The following is a 27,320-nucleotide window of genomic DNA, read 5'->3' on the forward strand; positions in this document are numbered from 1 at the left end:
TTACAAAACTTATTCAGTCAAGAGCAGTGTATGATTTCTTTGTCAATTGTTTAATTAACATTAAAACGCAGCAGCAGGTTTATTAGGCTGCTGTCCCTTTAAGACCGAATGCACTGATCCAATATGATACTGTCTACGTTAGATATAACCGACTAGATTTGCTAGATACTCGCTAAGACGGGCATTTGTGTGAATTTGTCCATTCTAACGCAAGACGTGAAAGAGAACTCAGTTATTGCGCGCTGTCTGAGACGTGGTTTTCGGGGGGCGCGTGCTTCGGATGCTTGCGTTAATGAAACTTATTGACCTGCAAAAGTCCTATGATAATGTAGGGAACCATTCGTTATACATAAATCATGTAACAGTTCTTTTTTACTTGCATATACGATTTGGTTTTAATCCAAATGACACGTGTGCTGAGTGAACAATCCGCAATCAAGAGCATTCAACTGAAGTGCTCTCTCTCTTACAAAAGACATAACTCTCTCTGCTTCCCTCCCTTTTCTCAGTGTGAGATGAAAGATGTCGAGAATGAAGAAAAGCGAAACTCCTTGTTTCTGGAGCTGTTGGAGTCCAGCAATAAATGGGAGGAGTTTCAACACCTTATTCTCCTCCTACAGGCATGGCCACCAATGACTGACAAGAGCAGGTGAGACTTGCTGATTCTCAATTTTCAATTTACATTTTCACTTATAAAATTGAGGCATAAGCTGGTCATTTTGCAAAATAAACCATAACAGGATGATCAGGACAAGATTAAACCTGATATTATTCTGCAGGAGTTTATTTTAAAATAATAACCAGCTGAAAGTACATTATCCTACTAATTTATGAGTTGAAATATTTTATTATCTGAGAAAGAGACTGCAGAGTGATAAGAAAAGCACGTAAGAGATTGGTTGCCAGGGACAGCTGTCAGATATACAGTTTAGCGGTCATTATACTAAATATCTGACCACAGAATGCCATGATTGACCAATCAGAAACAAGTATTGTAAAGAGACCTGTACACAAAAATCAATTTACCACACTTTTTCCAATCTTTAAATCTTTCATCACATTTTTTTCCCTTCAATATATATATATATATATACAGGTATTTAAAGCAAGCTGTTTTCTCATTAGATGTCTTTGAATTGGTCTGTTTTTAGACCATTAAGTGTGATCGCAAGTTTGATTGAGGTAAATTGTTGTATATTATATAACTGAATGAGTTTTTGAGGTTAGTCGAGGCTGCCAGAATGTGCGCTGATGATCAGAGAACCGTTCCGTATCCGGATCAATAGACAGAAACAGAGAATATAAGCTTGCTGATTATGCATTGTGCCACGCGTTCAAATAGCTTGAGGCTTTTTGTTTTCATGAAGAGTTTTGAATTAACATTCTCAGAGAAGAATACACAGCATTTGTGTGTGTGTTAATGTGTCCGTGTGAGTTTGTGTGTGTTTGTCATTATGCTCTTTGGCATTTAAACAAAATGTGAGTGGTGTAAAGGCCAAATGTAGAAGGGATAAAGGAGAGTTTGACTATACATTAATTTGTTCACGGTTCACAGACATTCACGTGTAACCATGTGTGCCATTTGTGATCACACAGTGTACCGGGTGTGTATCTTCACTTAAAGGAGTAGTTCACTTTTTAAAAAACTTTTGCTGATAATTTACTCACCCCCATGTCATCCAAGATGTCCATGTCTTTCTTTCTTCAGTCAAAAAGAAATTAATGTTTTTGATGAAAACATTCCAGGATTTTTCTCCATATAATGGACTTCAATGGGAGCCAAACGGTTCAAGGTCTAAATGACCGTTTCAGTTCAGCTTCAAAGGGCTTTAAACGATACCAGACGATGAATAAGGTTCTTGTCTAGCGAAACGATCGGTCATTTCAAAAATAAATAAAAAAGTTAAAGTTTTATAGGCACAAATGCTCACCTTACGAACTCTCCTGTTCGAACTCGTTCATCAAAATGAACGAATCTTTTGATGAACGAGTCAATGACTCGAAAAAAGATTCGTTCATTTTGATGAACGAGTTCGAACAGGAGAGTTCGCAAGGCGAGCATTTGTGCCTATAAAACTTTAATTTTTTTATTTATTTTTGAAATGACCGATCGTTTCGCTAGATAAGACCCTTATTCATCGCCTGGTATCGTTTAAAGCCCATTGAAGCTGAACTGAAACGGTCATTTAGACCTTGAACCGTTTGGCTACTATTGAAGTCCATTATATGGAGAAAAATCCTGGAATGTTTTCATCAAAAACATTAATTTCTTTTCGACTGAAGAAAGAAAGACATGGACATCTTGGATGACATGGGGGTGAGTAAATTATCAGCAAAAGTTTTTTAAAAAGTGAACTACTCCTTTAAGATTCGCACATTTGCTGTCTCCTGGACACCTGTGTTGTCGCTCCTTATTCTGTCTTGCTTTAGTAAGTCCCAGAAAAGGCCATCCTAATGGAAATCAATTTAAATCGACACACCACTGAGCTCTGGGTGGCAGCTCTTTCTTAGAGGATACATGATACTGGCCACACCATGATCGTTTTAAAGTATCTCTAATGTTTTAGAGTTTTTCCCCTCTAAGGTTTTCATTTAGCAGAACCTTTGCTTGCAAAGTCTTAAAGGGATAGTTCACCAAAAAGTACAAATCGAGGGCTTGGAACCAGAGGGGCGTAAGTGGCATTTTGGGCGAAAATGAGTTCTATATATCAAATTAAAGGTCTTGATGAGCTCTATCTAGTTGTGCCAAAAAGACCTATCTGAGATCAAACTGTATTGAATAAAGCAACAAAACAATACAGACCTAACACAAAAGTGTGAGTAATGTTTGGAGCCAGAAGGGCGTAAGTCCACTTACGCCCTTCTGGCTCTGAAAAATACATGTAGGACCCACATTTTTGTTCAGAGCCAGAAGGCCGTAAGTGTAGTTGGTGCCCTAAAACTGCATTCAAAATGGCTGACACAACTGCAGACATGGAACTGTCTGAGGCAGAAACGATTTTGATGAATATTATGAAACAAACTGATGAATCCTACACTCACCTAAAGGATTATTAGGAATACCTGTTCAATTTCTCATTAATGCAATTATCTAATCAACCAATTACATGGCAGTTGCTTCAATGCATTTAGGGGTGTGGTCCTGGTCAAGACAATCTCCTGAACTCCAAACTGAATGTCAGAATGGGAAAGAAAGGTGATTTAAGCAATTTTGAGCGTGGCATGGTTGTTGGTGTCAGACGGGCCGGTCTGAGTATTGCACAATCTGCTCAGTTACTGGGATTTTCACGCACAACCATTTCTAGGGTTTACAAAGAATGGTGTGAAAAGGGAAAAACATCCAGTATGCGGCAGTCCTGTGGGCGAAAATGCCTTGTTGATGCTAGAGGTCAGAGGAGAATGGGCCGACTGATTCAAGCTGATAGAAGAGCAACTTTGACTGAAATAACCACTCGTTACAACCGAGGTATGCAGCAAAGCATTTGTGAAGCCACAACACACACAACCTTGAGGCGGATGGGCTACAACAGCAGAAGACCCCACCGGGTACCACTCATCTCCACTACAAATAGGAAAAAGAGGCTACAATTTGCAAGAGCTCACCAAAATTGAACAGTTGAAGACTGGAAAAATGTTGCCTGGTCTGATGAGTCTCGATTTCTGTTGAGACATTCAGATGGTAGAGTCAGAATTTGGCGTAAACAGAATGAGAACATGGATCCATCATGCCTTGTTACCACTGTGCAGGCTGGTGGTGGTGGTGTAATGGTGTGGGGGATGTTTTCTTGGCACACTTTAGGCCCCTTAGTGCCAATTGGGCATCGTTTAAATGCCACGGCCGACCCGAGCATTGTTTCTGACTTTGTCCATCCCTTTATGGCCACCATGTCCCCATCCTCTGATGGCTACTTCCAGCAGGATAATGCACCATGTCACAAAGCTCGAATCATTTCAAATTGGTTTCTTGAACATGACAATGAGTTCACTGTACTAAAATGGCCTCCACAGTCACCAGATCTCAACCCAATAGAGCATCTTTGGGATGTGGTGGAACGGGAGCTTCGTGCCCTGGATGTGCATCCCACAAATCTCCATCAACTGCAAGATGCTATCCTATCAATATGGGCCAACATTTCTAAAGAATGCTTTCAGCACCTTGTTGAATCAATGCCACGTAGAATTAAGGCAGTTCTGAAGGCGAAAGGGGGTCAAACACAGTGTTAGTATGGTGTTCCTAATAATCCTTTAGGTGAGTGTATATTGAAGAAGTTGAAGATGAGTCAGAGTTGTTTGAATGCATTTCCTCACAAGAGTGATGACAGTAAGACATAATCATGCCTTGAGAGCCTTACCTTGTTAGCCTAGCCTAGCATGGCTAACGTTAATCCCATTGGTTTGGTCTGATCTGGCTAACTGTGCCTGTGTTCTGACAGAGAATATTCTTTTGAACTTTTTCATAATCTACTTTACCCTAGCCTTGAACTAATAGATTCAGGGCACTCATGTAGGATATTATATTAATAAATATTAATGTGTTAATCATTAAGGGACACAGCCACATGAGGTGAGGAAGAGAGATCAACTTGAGGGACACATGGAGACAGATGGAGGAAGTGAGTTCTGAATTGCATAGAAAATAAGTTAGAACATTACCTTATCTAATCCTTACCCCGAATTATTAGTATCAGGGCATTCATGTAGGATATTAATAAATATTAATTATATAATTTAGGGACACAGCATGAGATGAGGGAGAGAGATGAGGGACACATGGAGACAGCAGAAGATGGGGAAAGAGAGACAGGCAGGGACACAGATCATGCAATTGATGAGGGAGACAGAAGAAGATCGAGGGACTGAGACAGTAGACATTGAGCCTGTTTAGGAGGGAGGGGTTGAAAGTGGCCAGGAAGAGGATGCCAACACACCAAAAAAAGGAAGAAAAAGACAGAGAGATGTTGAAAATTGGAAAAGAAACCAACGTAAAAGGTTAAGAAATTCTGGCCAAGGCTACATTAATTCACATGGCATTCATGTTCCAGGAAGGAAGGTGAGGGAAAAGAACTAAAAAGCAAAAAGAACACGAGAGAACTGTCAATTGAATAGAGTATTGAAAAAAAAAGAATTGTAATGAAATCAATTGAACAACTCATGAATTGCCCATCAGAAGTGTGTTTAGCAAGTTCAGTGACTTTAATTAGAGTCTGTAGTGTTCAGCAGATGCCCAGAATGGAAAGGTGAAAAAAAAAAAAAAAAATGAATGAGTTAAATGAAAAATAATTACTTGTTCAAGTGTGATTCAAGTGTTAATTATTCAATCAATTCCCCTTTTGATCAATTATTTTCTGCATTGTTCAGCAGATACGCCCATATGTCCATAGAAGACTTGGAAATGTTTGGTGCCAAAAAGGCGTATCTGACGTTTTTGACATATTTTTTTATTTTAAAATGTTTTAGAACATGTTCATTGTGTTAATATGCCATACATTTTTTACTTAAATACTCATTCATGTAAGTATGCCTGTGGTTGCAATGTTTGTGGTTTAAGGTTAATGATACAGGTGATTGAAGTGTGGTCAAAATTTTGTTTTGTCTCTTCTGTAAAGTTTGTCAAAAGCCACTTACGCCCCTCTGGCTCCAAGCCCTCGAAATTATATCATAATTTACTCACTCTCATGTTGTTTCAACCCTGTATGACGTTCTTTATTCTGTGAAATATGAAAGAAGATTCTTTTTTTTAGTTCATACAATGGAAATTAGTGGTCACCAAAACTGTTTAGTTATCAACAATCTTCAAAATATATTTTTTTGCGTTCCGCAGAAGATCATACAGGTTTAGAACGAAACAAGGATGAGCACATAACAGAATTTGTATTTTTTGGTGAACTATCCCTTTAAGACTCTGCAAGCAAAGGTTCTGCTAAATGAAAACTTCTAACATTAATAATTTTTTCATTTAATTATTCTCTTAACAAGAACTCAAATTGAAGTTCTGATTGCATCTATATTCATGTAGTATCCATAGATAAGACAGTAAAAACAATAATTGAAATTTATGTCATTATTCACTCACACTAATATCGTTCCCATATTGAATGCTGTTTTTCCATGAAATATAAAAGAATTTTGTCAAATCATCTAATTTCTTTTTTTTTTCAGTGACCACGAGCTGTTGAGTTCCAAAAAAATGACAAAAAAGTGGTCTATATGACTCATATGATGTGATCCAAATCTTCTGAAGTCATACGATATTTTTGTGTGATTTTAAGTCATTAAAATCAAATATGGTAATGGCAACAGATTGGATGTCACTAATATCAAACATAATTGGCTTTTTGCATTTCTCGTAACCAAAAACCACATCCGCTAGTGCCATGTGAGATTTGAGAGCTTTGGCAGCTCAACTTAAATTTTGTTTTATGGCTTGAGAAGAATGGAATACGCTGCATGAGTTATATAGACCATTTTATGGCACCTTTTATTGTGCTTTTATAGTTAAAATCGTTGTTTTATAGAGAAGATCTATGTGAGGATTCTTCAAAATTCTCCTTTTGTGTTACTCGGGGGAAAATGGCAGCATATGGGTTTAAAAACAAAATGGAAATTTTGCATTTTTTAATGAAATGTTCATTTAAAGGGATAGTTCACTTTGAAATTAATTTTTGGTATGTTTTAGCTTACCTCAAGAGCATCCAAGATGTAGGTGTCTTTGTTTCCGCAGTAGTTTCAATTTTGATATTTTTAGGTCAAACCGTTCCTGTCTGTCAGTCATATAATGCAGGTCTATGGTCACCACCTCAAAGAGCATGCACAGAGAAGTCCAAATTAAACATGATTTAATGACTCGTAAATGTAAGTACACATTGATGGCCTAAAGGCTCGTACACACCGGGACGAATATCTGCGCGCGTTATTCGGCAGCGTTTTTCAACGCGTTTTTTGTGTTCACACCCAAGCAATTTTCGCTGACGATGAGCCGAGTGAACATGCAAATTCATTCCCTGACATTAGATGGCGCCCATTTGCTCTGCAATACCACTCCATAACAGTTCTCTTTTATCAAGATTTTTGTAGTCGCTGTCACGTTTGTCATATAGTTATTAATGTTCCGACACCAACGAGACCAGCAGCTCTACATTCATCTTGCCTTGCATCTTCCTCGTCTTATTTCTTCCCGGCAGTGTAGACGCTACTTGGCGTATATCTTCTTCGCCGTTACGCATGTGTGCTCGGCAAGACCGTTTTGTGTTTGAGCGCCCCCAAGATGTGTTTTACTGTAACTTCAGAAGCTCCAGACACGTGAGCAAAAGCGCCAATCTCATTGGTCGGATAGTTTTTGACGCGGCGCGTCAAACTAAAAAAAACGAACCCGAGGCGTTTTTTAAAAAATGACGCTTTTACGCGTGGCGTTTTTCGTGTCGGTGTGCACACTCACATTGGCGCCCTTTGTTTAGTCACGAGGCGTTAAACGCCGGCGAATATCGCACGCGAAATTTGTCCTGGTGTGAACAGGCCTTAAAGGAACACTCCGACTTTTTGAAACTTTAGCCTATTCACTTTATCCCCCAGAGTTAGATAAGTCCATACATACCTTTTTCATCTCCGTGCGTGCTGTAACTCTATCTGACGCACCCACCGCTAGCCTAGCTTAGCACAAAGACTGGATGTAAATGGTTGCAGCTAGCATACTAATCCAATAAGTGACAAAATAGCGCAAACATTTTCCTATTTACATGTTGTGATTTGTATAGTCACAGAGTGCACAAAAAACAAAGTCACATGAGACAGACATATTTTAACCGTATAAATACTGGGAACTATATTCTCTGAACGCGAAGCACTGCTACTTGGGCGGAGTGATAACCGCAGCACCTGAGACGCTCTCTCTGCTCCTCACCACGGCGCGTCTCAGGTGCTGCGGTTATCACTCCGCCCAAGTAGCAGTGCTTCGCCTTCAGAGAATATAGTCGCCTTCAGAGAATATAGTTCCCAGTATTTATACGGTTAAAATATGTCTGTGTCTCGTGACTTTGTTTTTTGTACACTCTGTGACTATACAAATCACAACATGTAAATAGAAACATGTTTGCGTTATTTTGTCACTTATTTGGATTAGTATGCTAGCTGCAACCATTTACATCCAGTCTTTGTGCTAAGCTAGGCTAGCGGTGGGTGCGTCAAACAGACTTATAGCACGCACGGAGATGAAAAAGGTATGTATGGACTTTTCTAACTCTGGGGGATAAGGTGAATAGGCTAAAGTCCCAAAAAGTCGGAGTGTTCCTTTAAGACACGAAACGAGCGGTTTGTGTGAGAAAACGAACAGTATTTATATCGTTTTTACCTTGTAACCACAGCCACGTCCAAGTGATCTGAGGGTGCTGGCGCTTCGGTAAGCGCCGGAAGTGATCTCTCGCGCGGTTGCGAAAAAAATTCAACGTTGTCTGTTGATATATATCGAAATCGTCTTCCATTGCGATTTCCTGTATATCTAAATACGTTTAGATCTTCACAGTGAAAGGTAACACTTCCGAAATCTCTGTGTAAACAATGAGTGACGTACACGCGCGAGAGATCACTTCCGGCGCTTGCGCAGACCGAAGCACCCGCGACCTCAGATCACTTGGACGTGACTGTGGTTACAAGAGGTAAAAACGATATAAATACTGTTCGTTTTCTCACACAAACCACTCGTTTCGTGTCTTAGGCCATCAATGTGTACTTACATTTACGAGTCATTAAATCGTGTTTAATTTGGACTTCTCTGTGCATGCTCTTTGAGGTGGTGACCATAGACCTGCATTATATGACTGACAGACAAGAACGGTTTGACCTAAAAATATCAAAATTGAAACTACTGCGGAAACAAAGACACCTACATCTTGGATGCCCTTGAGGTAAGCTAAAACATACCAAAAATTAATTTCAAAGTGAACTATCCCTTTAAGGAAGTTTTCATGACCAATCCATGTATCTGTTAACTACTGTAATGGATGTAATTTAGGTTTCCAGGTTCCTCATTGTCACTGTAACTGTGGATTTTGTTATTATCTACAATAACTGTGGAAAGCATTCTGTGTATGGAAGGCCAACTTCAATTATAAGATGAATTAGTGTGTGTGCGATTGATTATGATTATGTGTGTTTATCTCAGTCGGCAGTGGAGTTTGTTAGAAAGCTCCTCTCATCTCTCATAAGAAGTCAGGAGATAAGCATATGCGCTGTTTTATAGCTGCACGCATGTAATATGCCATGATAATTATGATTGGATTTCTTTTTCATTATACAGATCCTTTTCTATTAAAAGTTTCACGGTACCGCATGAACTTTCATGATTCGCTTTCCATGTCATTGCCTGTGTGTGTGTGTGTGTGTGTGTGTGTGGTCTTCTGAACACCTTTAAACACATTTGTTTCTCTCTACACAGGCTTGAGACAGAGCAGAACCCCTGGGTGTGTCTCACGTCCGCCCTGCTTACACACTCCTCCAGCTTTTCCCAAATCAACATCGGGAATGAGGTTCTAACCATGTGCCGCTCTCTTTACCCGACAAAACATAAACTTAGCCCACAGGTAAGACTGTGAGTGTCATCGTCACCAAACATTGACGGCATGTGCTTTTCCTGTCAGTGTTAGTGAGTTTGGCTCTGCTATGTTGAGGTGTGACATTCACACTTCACTTCCATTCTCTTTTAGTGCATTGGGAACATTTGCTCTCTGTTGTTGGATGCCGGTCTAAAGCTGCCTGCTCTGAAGTTGATGACCGAAAGCAAGGATGAGCATCTGCGCAAACTGACCCAGGATCAGATCAAAAACATCACTGATGTAAGTCTCATTCTGACTGTGTTCTCTCTCGTAGGCTCCACAATGTTGTAGATGGCCCAGGAACCACAATGTGGACTTTTTTTGAGAATTCTATAGAATAGCTTCATATATTTTCCTGTTTTCTGGGAATCTAAACCATGGCGTTGTGACTTTCACACTCTTACCAGTTAAAACGGAACCCTGTTTTAATCAACTGAGGCTGTTATAGTTCTTATATTTTGTATTAGCTTTTATTTTTATATATTAGTTTAGTTTAGTTTAAGTTTGTCATTTTATGAATTTAAAATATATATATTACTATGTAACTATTTTTATTTAATTTTTAGTTTGTAATTTTAGTACTTCATCTTAAACTTATTTCAGGTTGTTGCCATAACAACATTTATTTTTTTAGTTTCAATTAACAATAACAACTGTTGTATCGATTATAATGAGAGCGATGTAGCCACATTGTTCACTTGCAGTGTGGTGTAAATCTATTTTAAATAGAATTAATCAATACATTAATCAGATTTAATTATAAAAGGTTTTAGTGAAGTGGACATAGTTGAGAAGTTCACAGATTGGAGAGTCTTTTAAAGTCTGACCAGGCCATTTTAATTCATTGGCCCGTGGTCACCCTGCATTTTCTAAAGGTGACCCCCAGGTTAAATGATTTAACTATTCCTATGTTAATAGCAATAATGAAAAAAGAAGATCATTCATGACCCGTTGCAGGACAAATCTAACGGTCAAGGGTGTATTCTTGTCAGCCAGCCACCGCTGTCACTAGTAATGTGGGTTCAATTAAACTAAACTGACTGTTGACACCAGAAGTGACTGTGAATCAGATAGGAGCGATCAGAGCAAGCTTGCATCTGACCGTAACCTCTATCTCTCACTGACTGCAGGTCAGATAAAAGCCAAGCCCTCACAGCACCATTACTTCGTTTATCCTCTCAGGTCTGCTAGAGGGACAGATAAGCAATGGCTACACATTAAAACCAAACACGTAGACTCTTTCCAAAGACCTTGCGAAAACCTGATTTGATTAATTTGCATTTTGTACATGCTTTTAATCTAAAGCAACTTACTCCACACTAATTTCTGCAATTCCCTGGTATCAGCCAAGGGTTAAATGCTTTGCTCAGCTGAACAATGGTGGGAAGTCTCAGCAATGAATCTGCATACTTTTCTTTTTTGCAGTAATTATAAGGAAAATCTGCTAAATTAAATATGATAAAAGTGCTGGGAGTACTACACTCTTTAACTGAAACCATTATCAAACGAACCATTTTATTCTGGGTGATATTATGAGAAATCAAATTTGACCAAAAATGACATTTATTAGAAGTATGATGCAAAAACAGTCTTTCTGAGCTTAAAAGGATAGCCTTCATTTACACATCAACAAGTGTAAGTATTCAGCAAATTGACCCACCAAGTCACCATGAAACAATGAGGACCATGCCAGGTCAGTTACTATTGCATTTAACCCTTTGGTGCTCTTTGGTTACTTTTGACAGAAGAAAAAAATACATTTTGAATATTTAAAAATTATAACTTTATTGGAATGGTATGAAATTTGTTGACTTTTGTGGCACTGGCTATGCGAACACAAAAATTGTCCAAAAAATAATTAACTAAATGGTCACAATTGTACTCTTTGTGGTCAAAAATTACCTCCCATAGGAAATGAATGGAATTTACAGAAAATATGCGAAATTCTGCCAAAACTTGTGGCTGAGTGCACTTGCATATCTCTCGGAAGGATCTCACTGTTCAGAATGAGTGACGGAAGTTTGTTTTTAACAAGGTCCCTTATCATAGCCTGATCATAGAGCACAGCTTGAACTGCTACGCTACCACCACAGCTCACCGCGATGCTGTTAGGGTTCACCTAAAAATTCATCAGAACCCAAAAACTGACTAGGGAACCGACTGGATAAGCTGAGTCTCAGAAGGATCAATTAGAGCTCACATTCTCACTGACTCTAGATCAGATAAAGCCATGAAACTGAGAGAAGCTCACTTAAAATGAGGGTAATCTCCTTCTCTCGGGGGCCGGGGCAAGGGTGATGTTCTTTCATCTACAATCCTGGCAGAGAGATGGTGAAAAGCCAGAAAGAAAGGAATAGGTGAATTTGGGTATGTTGTTGGCTTTTTTTGGCAACAAGGTGTGTGTGTGTGTTATTGTGCTGGTTAGCAATTATTGTGCAGTTATATTCTTAGGATTTTTTTTTTTATTATTATTTTTTTTTTTTTGCAAATGCAATGAAATTAGCCCTTTTTATGTTTCTTTACAGTGCAGTGGTGCATTATGAAGTAATCGATAGCACTCAAGGTTTCACTTTTTTTTACCATTATTTAAATTTATTTATAAACAATTTAGTATTATTTGACTGCTATAGTATGGACTGCCTTAAAATAATGCACCAGAGTGAAGAATTTGGGACAGATATATATTACTAGTACATAATGTTTTGCGACAATGATATTTTACTATAATATAATATTCAGGTTTTCTGGGTCCCAAAAAACATTAGTATGAATGGAAAGACTAAGATTAAAGTGGGCCTTATAGAAATATTTTAAGCATTTGTAAATATTTAAAATATTACTTTTTGTTTTAAATATTGATAATACTAAAGCAGACTCCCAAGAAAAAATATTTTGAATATTTGTAAATATGAAAAATATGACTTAAAGTATTACTAAGACCAAAGTGGTCCCCCAAAATAAATATTAAAAATATGTATGCAAAGAATTAAAATATTACTTATTTACTTATTTTAAAATATTATTAGGACTAAAGTGTTTTTTATATAAAATATTGTTTATAATACTATTTCTGTGCATTATTAGTTTGCAAATCCTTATATTACATATTTTTTATTATACAATTTTTGTATAATATTTGATGAATGTACCATTAATCACATTTATTTGTATGACAATTAATTAATCAAACTAAATCTCATTTGTATTTCTTTTATCTGTATTTTAACCAGTAAGTGTATCATGTTGTAATCCATCAACGCAATCTGGATTCAGTCGGAGAGAGTTTTCTTCACATGGGCAGTCCCCTCTGAACGCTCAAGACATTGATTTATTTAGTAACCCTTCTGCCATACTCCAACTTCCACACACACACACGTGGACACACACTGTGTCCTCGTTTCCCCTTCCAAACTGTTGCTTATGAAAGCTTGACATTTTGCTGCATTCTCGGAAGATCAGTTCCAGCTGTCGTTATGTTAGATTTGTTTATTATTGTTTTTGCCTGAAATCTTTTACGCTCTCCTCTGGCAAGCTTAAAACCACCGCCGATGTTCAACCACGTTAACTTCGCTGAATAAAATCTTAATTCTTCTCAACCCTTTCCTGCTTGTGTTGCGTGCGTGTTTGAGCGAGGACCTCCAGCCAGTGATGTCATTACACAGGAACGAGTGGCAGCATGTGTCATCTTCACAAAAGTAATCAAGTATCATTCATCTTTGACTCCTCCAGCTCAGTCTTCTCCAGGCGTCTTTGGGCACACCTCACCACCGGTTATTCCTTTTTCCTCACCAATTATTTCTGAATAGACTCATCAGTGCCATTCAATTGGCTTTCTGTACCGAGAGCAATTACATACCGCCCGCTCTGTCTTTGTTTGTATTGGACGATCTGATGTGCATTGTTCCCGCTCATAATAAGCTTGTGTTTTATAATGGACTTATTGCTCCAGAATATAAATCATGTTGAGTAAGCATGGCTTTTATTATTCTCTGTGATGAGGTTGTTTTTTATGGAGATTATTTTGTTTAATTAAGAACAACAGTCAAAAATAAGAGGGAAATTATGAAGTGATTATGTAGGTTATTGTGTTGTTTTATTATATATTTTTTCTTCAATAATTGAGTGGTCCGTTATTAATTTTGCTAGTCATGTGCTGCATGTATCTATTTGTTTATGTGACAACAATGTCAGTCATGTTATTGAAATATCTTGTAAAGCATTCGCACAGGCAACGCTGTTTAACTGACAAAACAAAAGCTTCAAATATAGCTGCAAGTAATAATTAAGGGGCACAAAGCACAAAAAAGGCATAAGTTCTGCAAGCATGGCTGGGAGCATTAGACCAACTGCAACAATAAATAATTAAACATTTTTAGAACGTTTTAGCCAAAATGGGTGGAAATCATAAATAGAATCACTTGAAATATGATTTCATTGCTTATGACCTTTGACCAATAGGTTGCGCTGTTGCCAGATTGATGTCATGAGGTCAGTGTGAGGTGGCAATGACACATTCAAGGTTTGATCTCAATATGCCAAAGTGTTGCAGAGATATAGCCTCAGAATCAGCTTGGCATCATGCCATCAATTTCATTGATGCGTTACTCGAGAACGGTTTGTACTATCAACAATCTTTTAATACATTTTTGGGTTTTGCCAACATAGTCGGAATATGATCTGAGCCGATTTTGGTGAAAAAAATGATAATAATTGGACTAGCGGTTTCGAAGGAGTTTAAAAAAAAACAGGTTTTCAAAGAAATTCAATATGTATGACAGTAATTTCGACCAAGTATGGCATAATTGGTATGAATGGCTATTAGCCTTTTTTTAAATTTCATTATAATCTCTGACCACAAAGTGGCCCTGAGTACCTTCAGGGCATGGTGCTGATGACACATACCGAGTTTCGTGACGATACACGCTAATGCGTTCGTACAATGAAGCATTTTATGACAAAATTCTAAATGTCCAATGGCCAAAAATGGTTGACATGAGAAAATTTGATATCATTTGACTCAGTATGCTGCAATTAATAAGTTTTAACTCCGATAATACATTTTTCATATCTGAGTGCCTGAGTTTTAGCTCATGCTTGTGACGACATGTACCAAGATGTGTCTCAATATGCTAAAGCGTTGTGGAGATATAGCCTTGCATCCATCTTGACATGCTCTTTTTCAAATCCGTTCCGGCATATTTTGAAAACGGTTGGGTTTATCAAAAAGCTTTTAATAACTATTTGCCAGCACGGTCTGCAGATGATCTGAGCCAATTTTGGTGATAATAGGACTTATCGTCTAGGACGAGTTCGAAAAAGTAGGAAAACATTTTCATGATGAAAAATGATGGTTTAAAAGTTATTATGTTAAACGTAAGTGCAACCTTGGACAGTTGGCGCCGCTAGAAAGAATGAGTAAGAGACTCCAAATTTGCTGTGGTTAATGTTCTCGATCTGTGTGCCAAACTGCATCATTTTCCCGCAAGTGGTTTTACGTCCATAGACTCGAACGGAAGAAGCAGAAAAAAAGGAATAAGAAGCAGAAGAATACTAACATGTATAATCTGTTTCTATGCACCTTCTGTGCTGGCCTCAAAGCGAATTGTTGTGAGAATGCGTGTGGATTAGCATGGCTCCAGCGTCAACAGTGCGGATGTCAGAACTGGTCAGACTGTGAAGGTTTGACCCTAGAGCTGTAAGGAGTCCACTATTAAGACAATCACTCCTTCATTTTCTTCTCTGCAGGAGTTGGCTCGCTCCATTGTGTGGATAGACCTGGTCTTTTCAAGAAATCACAGTTCAGGAAATGTGAATGAATGGGCTGTAATGTGAAGTAAGAGGACATGAAAGAAAGGGACAGTAGTCGACAGTACTGCCAAATGACTTTGGTATAGGCAATATTTTTAAAGTGGTCATTCTTTTCCTCTTTCAATCTCCGGGCATGCCAACATTCAGCAAAATCTCCCAGCAGCTATTTCGCTAGAAAATTGTAGGCGCTTCAACACTTGCACCTTTATATTTCTTTAGTTTTCAGTCCATTACCCCTACTTTAGAACAATTTCTGACTTAAAAAACGATGTTTTTGTCATTATTGATTTAGGCAAATTCTGTCAACTCAGCACAGGTATAAGCAGGGCTGGTTCTAGACATTTGGAGGCCCTAGGCAATATTCATGTTGGAGGCCCCGCACCCCCAATAAAAACTCTTGAAACAAATATGATTCCTAACCTTTTAATTTATACAACATTTAATTTTAAATGTTGTATATTTTATTTGTACTTACACAGTACATAAGTTTGGACACAATACTATTTTTTAATGTTTTTGAAAGAAGTCTCTTATGCTCATCAAGCCTGGATTTATTTGATCAAAAATACAGAAAAATATATAGTGAAATATTATTACAATTTAAAATAATGATTTTACTATACTTTAAAATATATTTCTGTGATGCAAAGCTGAATTTAGTGTCACGTGATCCCTCAGAAAACTTTATAATATTCTGATTTATTATCAAATGTTAGCAATGGTGCTTAATTATTTTATAACCTGTGATACTTTTTTTCGGGATTCTTCACTATCACTTTTTATATATTTAACACATCCTTGCTGAATATTCTTTTTTTTTTTTTTATCAAATAAATGCAGGCTTGTAGAGCAGAATAAGAAACTTCTTTCAAAAACATTCAAAATAGTAATTGGTCCAGACTTTTTAAAAGTAGGCTACTGTATGTAAGCCTACATATTAATCAAACTTTATCTAAGGTAATCTCTTTTTTATTTAATGAAGATGTTATTGTTATTTTGCTGTTATATTCAATTTATTCACAGTTCCAGAATACTACTTCAGGAGATGAACATAGCCTAAGTGCTTGTATCATTTTTTTCATAGCTGCGGTATGGGCAGGGTTTTTCCCTCCCATTTAATCAGTATTGACTGCAGATATTGTCATATTATTAATATAAGTAATATGATATTATGCATTGCATTGTTAGCTTAAATATGCTATACACAAATCAAGTGGAAGAGGAAGACACGGTCGCTACTGATTAGAAAAAAAAATTCTAAACTGATATTATTGGCGATATTATTGGCGTAACTAAGTAGACTATGATGTCAGGGTATAATCTAATCATCAGCAGAATTTAGAAGATAGACCCGAGATCCTTTATTTTAAACATTTAAAAATGTTGTAGTGTGTTGGCTTTTTAACTTTGAATACAAACGTCTTGACTTTTACTTTTGTAGCGTTTTTAGTCAGCTCCCGACGCGATGTTATTCATTGTAGGCCAACGCGCAAATTCAAAGCGTCGCGTCTGGGCACGTTAATGACGCTCGCGCTCTTTTAAACTCGTAATAAAGCGGTGAATGATTTTTCCAGAAATTACGCTGATCTACAGTACAAGTTTATATTTAGAATACATTGCAATCACTCCAAAATAGATGACGACAACTCACACACCTGCATTACGAGCTGTGCTTCTTTGCGTGCCTATTTAGGCTCTGGCTTTTGCTTCGCAGCACCTGATGGATGCGTCCATTACACAAACTTTCAGAAGCCGGCACCCGCTTTGAAACGGAAACATTAATTGGTTTAACTGCAGATGAGTGACAATTGGCGCCTTTATATATATATATATATATATATATATATATATATATATATATATATATATATATATACAGTCATGGGCTGGCGTTAATGTGACGTAATGTAACAGTCTATGGTTAAGATAAACATCGTCACTATTTTTAGTTAATTAATAAATATTGAAATAAATTGTAGATAGGACATTTGTACATTTTTTTTTTTTTTTTTTTTTTTCTGGGCCCCATCCCGCCAATCACGTGCCTAGTTTGCCTTTGCGTTAATCCGGCTCTGGGTATAAGGGTAGCCTATTATTGTGATATCTTGTATCTATCTATTCACAGGTTGCCTGGACCATACATTGTTCTGTCATTTACAGGATTTTACCATATTTGACAGATAAAATATAAAGAATCCATTTAAAAATGAAGATTTATCTTTTAAGGTATATACACAACCGTTCGAAAATTTGGGGTCAGAAAGATTATTTTTTAAAAGAAATTATTTTTATTCAGCAAGGTGATAAATTACTGCACAAAAAGTGACAGTAAAGACTTATATTATTATGAAAGATTTCTATTTCAAATAAATGCTGTTCTTTTCAACTTTCTATTCATCAAAGAATATAAAAAAGATATCATGGTTTCATCAAAGAATTAGAAAAAAACGCATTACGGTTTCTACAAATATACAAAGCAGCACAACTGTTTTCAACTGTGATAATAAAAGTTGAGCACTAGATCAGCATATCAGAATGATTTGTGAAGGATCATGTGACACTGAAGTATTGAGAAATGATGCTGAAAAATCAGGAATAAATTATTTTAAAATGTAATGAAAAAAAATTATGATTGTAATAATATTTCACAATATTACAGTTTTTACTGTATTTTTGATCAAATAAATGCAGCCTTGGAAAGCATATAAGACTTTCAAAAACATTCCAAAATGTTACAGACCCCAACATTTTGAATGGTAGTATATTTACTTCAGCAACATTACCATTGTAAAGAGATTTTAATATGAATTAGAAGTAAATAAGAAAGAATAAATTGGAATTTGTTTAAATTTAGTTAATGCATTAGGTATCATTAACAATAAACAATACCTTTTTCATTATATTCATGAAACAGTTGTTCATTGTTAATTCATGTTTGTTCATAATACATCAACAGATGCTAATACATTGTATTAGTGTATGTAGAAATAAACATTCTGGATTAATAAATGCTGTAAAATGATTGATCCTTGGTAATTCACAGAGAGCAAAATAAAAATAAGTCCAAGAAGCTGCAACTCAGTGCATGGTAGCACTAAAAAAGGCTTGTGCTACATATGTTCATGTTAGATTAATGTCCAATTAAAATATCATGTGATATAATAATAAAAAGTTTGGTCCTTCAAAGTGAGAGATTATTTGTGGCGCAACTCCTCAGTCAATTAAACTGCAGGTGAACTCCAAATAAACTTGATTGTTATCTCTGTCAGATGGTCTCCTCATAAATAGGCGATTTTAGGACAAATATTATTTATATATTTTAGTCTGTGATCCACACTCTGTGAGTGTGAATCTCTTTTCTACCTCCCCTCAGTTTTACCTTTTCTGATTTACATCTTATTAGATTGTTGCTGAACTCCAATATGTGGGTAATAGTGTGTGGTTATATATTTCTCCTCCACCTCCTCCTCTGTAAAAATAAAACTGCTTGGTGTATTCAGGAGGGCCGCTCTGAGACCGGAACTGCAGAGATCCAGCGGTGTTTTGGACCCGCTCCTCGTCCCACTCTGTCCTGATGCAAACCAGCTTTATGATTTAAATGATAAAAGAAAAGCCAAGCATGCATCATTTATGAGATGGCAAACACCCTCCGTTATTCAAATTAAAACTGCACTGCAACTGAGAACCAGCACAAAAAGAAGAAAATAACATCCATTTTCAACAAGCTCTTCCCTCATTCCATGTGTGCATTAGCAGATATTAGTGAACATTATGTGGATTTGTAAATAGACTGCTAATGTGCTTTTTTTATTTGTGTGTGAACCAAATGTCCAAACAAGACTGAAATCACTTACCAGCAGTCCCCACAACAAATGCCTTAAAGGGGTAGTTCACCCAAAAATGAAAATTATGTCATTAATGACTCACCCTCATGTCGTTCCAAGCCCGTAAGACCTCCGTTCATCTTCGGAACACAGTTTAAGATATTTTAGATTTAGTCCGAGAGCTTTCTGTCCCTCCATTGAAAATGTACAGAATATACAGAACCGGAAGACAATACAATGCTGAATTAAGTCGAAGTTTTTGTTGTTTTTGGACCAAAATGTATTTTCGATGCTTCAAAACATTCTAACTAACCCACTGATGTCACATGGACTACTTTGATGATGTCTTCATTTCCTTTCTGGACAAGGACAGTATACCGTACGTACATTTTCAATGGAGGGACAGAAAGCTCTCTGACTAAATCTAAAATATCTTAAACTGTGTTCTGAAGATGAACGGAGGTCTTACGGGCTTGGGACGACATGAGGGTGAGTCATTAATGACATAATTTTCATTTTTGGGTGAACTAACCCTTTAATAAACAAATAAAATAAATAAATAAATATATAAATATCAAATAAATAATGTCTTAATGAAAAGAGGGTAGGGTTAGTGAATAGAAAATATCATTTGATCAATAGTATGATAGAAAAACAAACATGTTTGTGTTCGTTTATGGTTTTATTCGGTTCATCTCGCTCAGATACAGTGCCACTAACACACATGCAACCAGACTTACACACACACACACACTTGGATGTAAACGACAGACACCCCTAGAGAGCACAGGCATTTTATTCTGGATCGATAGGTTTACCTTTATCTGGGATTTTATACGATTATGGTCTGAAATATTTATGGCAGTGTGTGTGTGCGCATGTGTTTCTGACTTCCAGTGTGATCAAAGTCGCTTCATTAACCTCACCGCTGGCGCCTTTAAAGAACATTTCCCCATAACAAAAATCAAACCATTTTATTTTCATTTGTTGGCAGCAATTGATGTTTGACCACTGATTGTTGTGCAGCAATATATTCATCCTCAATCAAATATTGTTTGTTCAGCTTGACAAGTTCACTTTTGGCATTTTCAAAGGCAGAGGTAAATTTACTTGCTCGCTCTTCTTTCCTAGTGATTTCAGTTCCTAGTAATGATAATGTTGCTCCAAACCTGTTTGACTTTCTTTCTTCTGCAGAAAATATATAGAAAGAGATATTTTGAAGAATTTAAAAACAGTGTGTCCAAACAGCATTGGATCTCATTGACTTTGTTGCAACAAATAAATCACTAGGTTTTTATTTTTTAAATTTTTTTTTTATATAAGTCTTCTTTTCTCCTCTATCTTGATATGTGTTCTGAAAAAGAGAAAAGGCCTTACAGGTTTGGAATGACTTGAGGGTGAGTAAATAATATAAATAATTTTCACTATTGCGTGAACTATCCCTAGTATTAATTATTTACAGTTTACACTATATTATTATTATTGTTATTATTAATTTTTTAAATAGTGTTATTATTCTCTTTATTATTCTTTTCAATAAAATTGTTAGATAAAAATATATTCTAAAATAAAATAAATAAAATATTATTAATAAAACGATGATGATTATATCGTTATTACATTTTTCTTCATTCTTCAATGAAATTCTATTAAATAAAATACACACTATTATTGTTAATAATAATAATTAAAATAGTATGAGTATTATTCGGTTATTTGTCATTCTTCAGTAAAAATGTAAGATAAAATATATTCTAAAATAAATAATTATTATTAAGAAGATGATGATAGTTATTCAGTTATTCTTCATTCTTTAATGAATTTCTATTAGATATAATAATAATAATTAATATTTTATTTATTAATATAGCACAAAGAGAAGGGTCTCCTGAGGAAATCCGCACTGTTGCAGTTTATGGCAGTGACAAGATGGCATTTGTTCAGGTGGACCTCATCCTCATGCAGGGGGGCGACTGAAGAAAATGAAGAAAAAATGTAGTGTTTACTATATAATGCTGTATTGTTTCCAGCTGTAGTGGTTCAATAAGCACTGCTCATGAAGTATGTATTAATAATGCAACACCAAATATTTGAAGAATTGCCATGAAAGAAGGTGGAGATACATGTCTGGTCTCACACCTGTAGCTGAATATGGTAAACGTTTTGATGCCATCTGTATCTGTCATGCCGTCTCCTCGTTCTGTTCATTTGTCTCTCTCTGTGCTTGTCTGTCCTGAGGAGAGGAATTTCACAGATCTGCTGTCTTTTTCATTCTCACTCGCTGCTATGCCAAAAACTCCTGACTGGCCTGTATTCTGTCATCCATCCGTTCATCCTACATGCATTGATCCATCCATCCCGTATATAACTTCCTTCTTTCTTTCCTTACTTCCTCCTTTAATTAATTTATTCCTTTGTCACTTCATTCCTTCCTCCTAAAGTAGAAAACTGCAGATCAAATATATACTTGTCAAAACAACAGAGATCATTAATTATCTTTGTTTTTGAATTTGGTAAACAATGGAAAATATTGGTCAACATTGGAAAATTACTCATTAGTGGTCTGTGTGTTCGTACATAAGTGTTTTATCTTGTGTGTTTCAGGTTGTATCTCTCCTCACATTCAATTTTAAAACGATAAGTGTTTTTTCTCCAAAATAAGGCACATCAACTTTGTTTGTATAGCACATTTACAGCACTCCGGTAATTGAGTTAAAATTCGTTTAGGCTTGTTGTTTATAATAAATGTTGCTTATAAAGAATGCTTTTATATTTGCAATTTTCATTCTTGTTCTGTGTATGATTAAATTTAAATGAATTTGTGTAGTGAGGGCAACTAAAATACATGTAGTGCTTAGAATATTTGTAAACGTTTTGTTTTATTTACCGGTATTTTACAACTTATCTGTTTTTTTTATCTCAATGGAATTTTGACATATCTTGAAAATACGGTATATGAGACTTTAAATACGGAGAGAGAGTCTCTCTCTCTCTCTCTCTCTCTCTCTCATTTTTCACCTTGCAATGATCAGAAATGGAGTTCCAATCAAGGAGAACGAGGGATTGCTCTAGTCTATCTGTTGGAAGGAGGTGATGAGTAGAATATCTTAACAGCACATTACTGCTCTCTCATATTCACATCTTCATTCCTTTCGAATGATGAAAAATTCTAATGATTTTTCACAAGCCACATCATTTTTATCATAGCTGTGCCAGCTCTCTCTCTCTTTCTCTCTCTCCCCCGTCATGCTGTTTTTCTTTCTCTCTTTGTTTCTCTCCCTCTTTATGAAGTGGTTTCTACAGCTGGCCGATCTTTCTTCACAGTTCAGCGCTCGACATTTTAGCTCCGACTCTCTCCACGCTCTTCTTTTTTTTTTCCTTCATCCTCTTATTTTCCTCCCTCCCTCCTTCTTTCATCCTCTCTCAATTTCTCCAACACACTCTTTCTCTCTGTTTTTCACTCTCTCCCTCTCTCACACTCACTGCACTTGCTGTTCTTCGACCTTTTAGCTCCGTCTGTGCTGTCTCTGACGGCTCTACACAGACATCATGGCTGGAAAGAAGAAATAAGAGTGAAAAGCTGCATGAGGCTTTGAGGGGGTGGAGGAGAATTTCACCCTCACATACACAACAAAAAGGGGTCAAAATAAGACTAAATATGTCAAAAATGATAAATTGACATACTCTAGCTGATTATGCATTAGAAGGTTCTTTTCATTGCTGTGGTCTCAACATGTTGCACTCTGGGTAAAATGCACCTTTGAGTCTGAATAAAGTGAGCCATATGAGTTGTCTTGCAGCTCTATTGCTTGTTGTTTAAGGCTGTGTGTTTTGGATGATAAACCAGTGCAGATCCTTTGTGCGGCAGAAGTCTTACGGACTGTTCCGAGAAGCTTGCTTGCCAACGTTAACCATGTCTGTGTAATTCACTCTCTCCAGATGATGCTCATTTCAAACTCATTTACTTGTGCTAATAAAAGGACCAGTAATAATAGCTCAAGTATGGCCCTCAAAGCGGTTTTACTTTCGGATATATAGTCTCTATTAAAATGATATTCAAAATATTACTATATCCATTCTGAATAGTTTTTCCGAAAATTGTGTTCATGAGGGAGTCACACATCTTTCTAATGCTGTACAATATAGGTAATGGATATGAATAATCAGTCATTGTCAAAAATTAAAGCAACCGCAAAGCCAGTAAATAAATAAAGAGACCTGAAACATTGATTTGATTTGAAATTATTTTATTATGAGTGAAGAGAGACCACAAGAGGGTCAAGACTATAACCATGGAAATTGTGTTTTCATAGTGTTGGTGTTGTCTTGGAATTGGGAGCATTTGGACCCTGACTCTGAGTCACTGCTCTGGGTCTTCACTTAGACTCGAATCGACTGGACTCGGCTACAACAATGGAGTGATACGAGGACAGTTGTAGATCATTTTGAACAGGGTCAATCACCCATGCCTCATGAATCATCCATCACACACACATGAATGATTAAAAGCAGCTTTTAAATATCTGACCAGTGTAATGCGCTTCATGTATCCCATAGTTAATAATGAAAGTGGACTGGTTTCTCACAGAAACACACACAGATGATAACCAGGTGTGAATGGATCAAATATATTGTGTGTAATTGTAGTGTCCATATCCCTCCAACAGCTCTGATTACCTACCTTCTCTCTTTCTCTCTCGGTTACTCTACTCTTCCCTTTCATTTATAGACCTAAATGACAGCATTAGAAGGTATCCAACATTTTTATGACATAATACATCCGTCTGTGTATGTATGTGCATGTATGTCAACCTGAACTCTTTCCATAGGCATTAGAAATCTTTGTGTGAGGTCAGAACAGTACATATAAACTGCATTTGAGTATTTTATATCCACTATTAACGTCACGTCACATTTAATATGAGGACGCATGCACACACGCAGTCAAAGGGCATCATATCTCTTGGCTTGCGCTTGCCTTTAATCAAATTTAGCACATAATTGATTTTCCAGTGTGCTGACTCTTACAGTACCGCTCCTCTGTGTTCTCCACCTCTAAAGCCGGCAGTTGAATAATTTATGCTGAAAAGACGAGAGAGGTGCTCCTGGTCCCTCTGAGCAGGCTGGGGGTCGCAGAAGGGGTGGGACATCTCTCTCTGAGCTCATTTATATCGCATGTGACCTCCTTCAGACATGCAAGTGCAACATGGCCACTAGATAACACAGATAAAGAGAATATACAGCAGTGTTCCCAGGCGGAAGGCAAGGCGCGAGTCTATGAGCTCTAATCTGAGGTGGAAAGATTTAGTCCGTTTATTAGTCAAACAACTTTACTACAGGGTTATTGGTTTGATAAGGTGATTTTTTTTTTTTACCGTGTTTTTTGTAATATTGTCTCAGATGTGTACATAATAGAGCAGGGTTAATTCATTAATTAATAATGAATATTTGTATATACATTGGAATATAATGATGCTTTTAGAACTCAAACTGTAAAGAGTTTTACAGTTTAATTGGACATTGCGAGCTTCGTACTGCTCACATTCGATTTTATTACAAAAAGAATTTAATGCTCCTATTTCTACAATTACCCACATTTGAATCATCAATACATTGTGGTTACATGGTTGACATTTTAAGATTTCCTAGAATAGTTTGATATAAATTAGTAAAATATCTAGTAACAGGGTTGACGCAGTCAATTAGATTGTGTGATATTTTTGAAAAATACAGAAAAACTAGTGATATTGTGAAATATTATTATAGCTTAAAATAACTGTTCTCTACTTCAGTATATTTTAAATTGTAATTTAGTCCTGTGATGCAAAGCTGAATTTTCAGCATCACTACTCCTGTCTTCAGTGTCACATGATCCTTCAGAAATCATTCTAACATGCAGATTTAGTGGAATCCAAACTGATATTTCTGTGGAAACCGTAATGCATTTTTTTATGATTCTTTGATGAATGGCTAAAGTTCAAAAGAACTGCATTTTTTGTAACAATGTAAGTCTTTACTGACACTTTTAAGTGGTAGTGTGTTTATATATATATATATATATATATATATATAATGCATAATTTGAAATGTATGTATTTTCCAATTCAGCAAGAGGAAGTTTTAAAAACGTGTGAAAACAAATTAACAGTAATAAAGTAACAGGACTTTTGTTGTGTTGGGAAAATGTCCATATTAACACTTGGTAAAAGTAAAGAATATATATATAACAATTGTTTATATGGTGGAAAATACAATATTTTGTGTGCTGTTTGTGTGAAGTGGGGGGTTTGCTCGCACACAGATTGTTTGTCGCACTAAATTGTTTATTGAAATTGATTTTTTCCCTCCCTCTTTTGGCTTGTTTCTCTCTCTGCTCTTTCTATCTCTTTCTCTTATATTTCTGTCTGTCTCTCTATCTCTGTAGGTGACTGAGGAGGTGTGTGACTCTGAGCTCCTGTCTTTGCTGTTGAATGCTGGGATGTTGATCAGTTGTGTGGACACAGCTCTGTATTCTTCACTGGTCTCTCACATGCTGGCTCAGGGAGTTTGGGATGTGGAGAAGGCCGCTCGTGACCTCCACCAGGCCGGACACAGTGCTCAGGCCGGGTCCTTGCTCCTGTCCTACCGAGGATCACACCCAGGACAGTTGACCTTCAATAGCGCCCTCGCTGTCATTAAAAAATGGCTTTGAGGAGTACGTGTGGGTACAGACTGACACGGAGGGGGTCTTGTGTGTCCGTCTGTGTTTTGGAGACAAATCAGTCAACAAATGAAAGTAGTCAATCTCAGCTGAATAAAATGGAATATTAAAGGGACATTGGCACCAAATCCAGATCACAAATATCAGTTATAATTAGCCTATTCAGACATTGTTGGTTTAGGATTTCTTCCCGTTGGCAAAAGACTCAAATCACCTTCCCATTTCTCTCTCGCTGTCGGTTTCTCTCTCCTGAGTGAAGCTCGGTGACACGGGTGTAATTACATTACTTTGGCTGTTTGGTCACGCTAGCCTGCGCTAATAATCATTACAGGCCGGAGTCTGAATTGAAAACGTCGCATGTGTGCTGACAGAGTGTTTTGCACGAGTATGTATGTGCGGCTTCGCGGTTGATAGTTTCCTCACACAACTTTTTGCTCTTTTCTTTTGTAGGGTTATTAATTATTTTTGAAGAAAACAGATTAGGCCTTCAGGCACACTCTCGCCGTGTGATTGTTTTAACGCGCACACACGAACGTACTGCAACATGTGTTGGAAAATATGTGGATTTTAAGCAAATGTATCAGCAGTGCTCAATAAAAAATAATTTTGCTTTATCTCACAAAACCTGTTTTTTTATATAACAAGTTTGGTTTACTGCACATTTTGGGCAATGAAGTATTAGGCCCAACAGTAAAAACAGATTCTTAAGATAAATGTGAATAGGTAATATGTGAGCACCCATCCATGAGTTTAATACAAATAGTGCAGCATCTGTTTTTAATATATTATTGTACTTGGCTGCAATATCTCACCTGATACTCTGAGCGTGCAAATGTGCTATAATTGAAGAAAGAAAAAAAGTCTGTTTTCAGAACACCACTATTATTATTAGTGGTGCTTGCAAAATCAAGTGTAACTGATACTGTTTATCATGATAATTTGACCAAACTCCTAACCCTAATAAAGTATTAAACTCTGGTACCCGACTTGACCCGCACCGTTTGTCCAACAAACATGAATTGAACCTCAAATTGTGCCAGTCATGTGAAACACAAACACCAAATACAGATACAGACTTACTCAAGAGAAAACATTAGTTGTGTGTTGTTGTTTTTGCTAAATGCATTCTGCTAATTTTGGTGTCTGCTAAGTGAATTAATATCAGAGTAAATACTCTTCATCAGACCTGAATCTGTGCGGCTTGTTAAAAAGAGATTACTTTAACTGTTATTTTTACATGCTTAACCCCACTTTTTTAGCAACATCCTGGCAACCTCCATAGCCAAAGACTATTCTAAGACGGTATTACTATGAATGGGAGAAACTGCAATAACCCAATATGCTTGGAATAAGTCCCGCCTTTTAAATAAGAGTGAATCAGGTATGATGTCACTTTGTAGGCCA

The 27,320-nt window shown here is 36.7% G+C and overlaps 1 protein-coding gene across 2 annotated transcripts in view; it reads left to right on the plus strand.

Moving 5' to 3' along the window:
* The window catches only part of nbas (NBAS subunit of NRZ tethering complex), a 256,303-nt gene extending 229,763 nt beyond the window's left edge, over nucleotides 1-26,540 (plus strand). For both annotated transcript variants that reach the window (XM_056269320.1, XM_056269321.1), the window contains exons 49-52: nucleotides 510-649; nucleotides 9,428-9,572; nucleotides 9,696-9,824; nucleotides 25,641-26,540. In XM_056269320.1, the coding sequence (XP_056125295.1) occupies nucleotides 510-649; nucleotides 9,428-9,572; nucleotides 9,696-9,824; nucleotides 25,641-25,907 (681 nt within the window). In that variant the 3' untranslated portion in view covers nucleotides 25,908-26,540. The remainder of the gene's footprint in view (nucleotides 1-509; nucleotides 650-9,427; nucleotides 9,573-9,695; nucleotides 9,825-25,640) is intronic.
* The last annotated feature ends 780 nt before the right edge of the window (nucleotides 26,541-27,320 follow it).

Source organism: Rhinichthys klamathensis, unplaced genomic scaffold (genome assembly GCF_029890125.1).
Source record: "Rhinichthys klamathensis goyatoka isolate OS25496 unplaced genomic scaffold, OSU_Roscu_1.1 h1tg000281l_1, whole genome shotgun sequence".
Taxonomy (NCBI): Eukaryota; Metazoa; Chordata; class Actinopteri; order Cypriniformes; family Leuciscidae; genus Rhinichthys; species Rhinichthys klamathensis.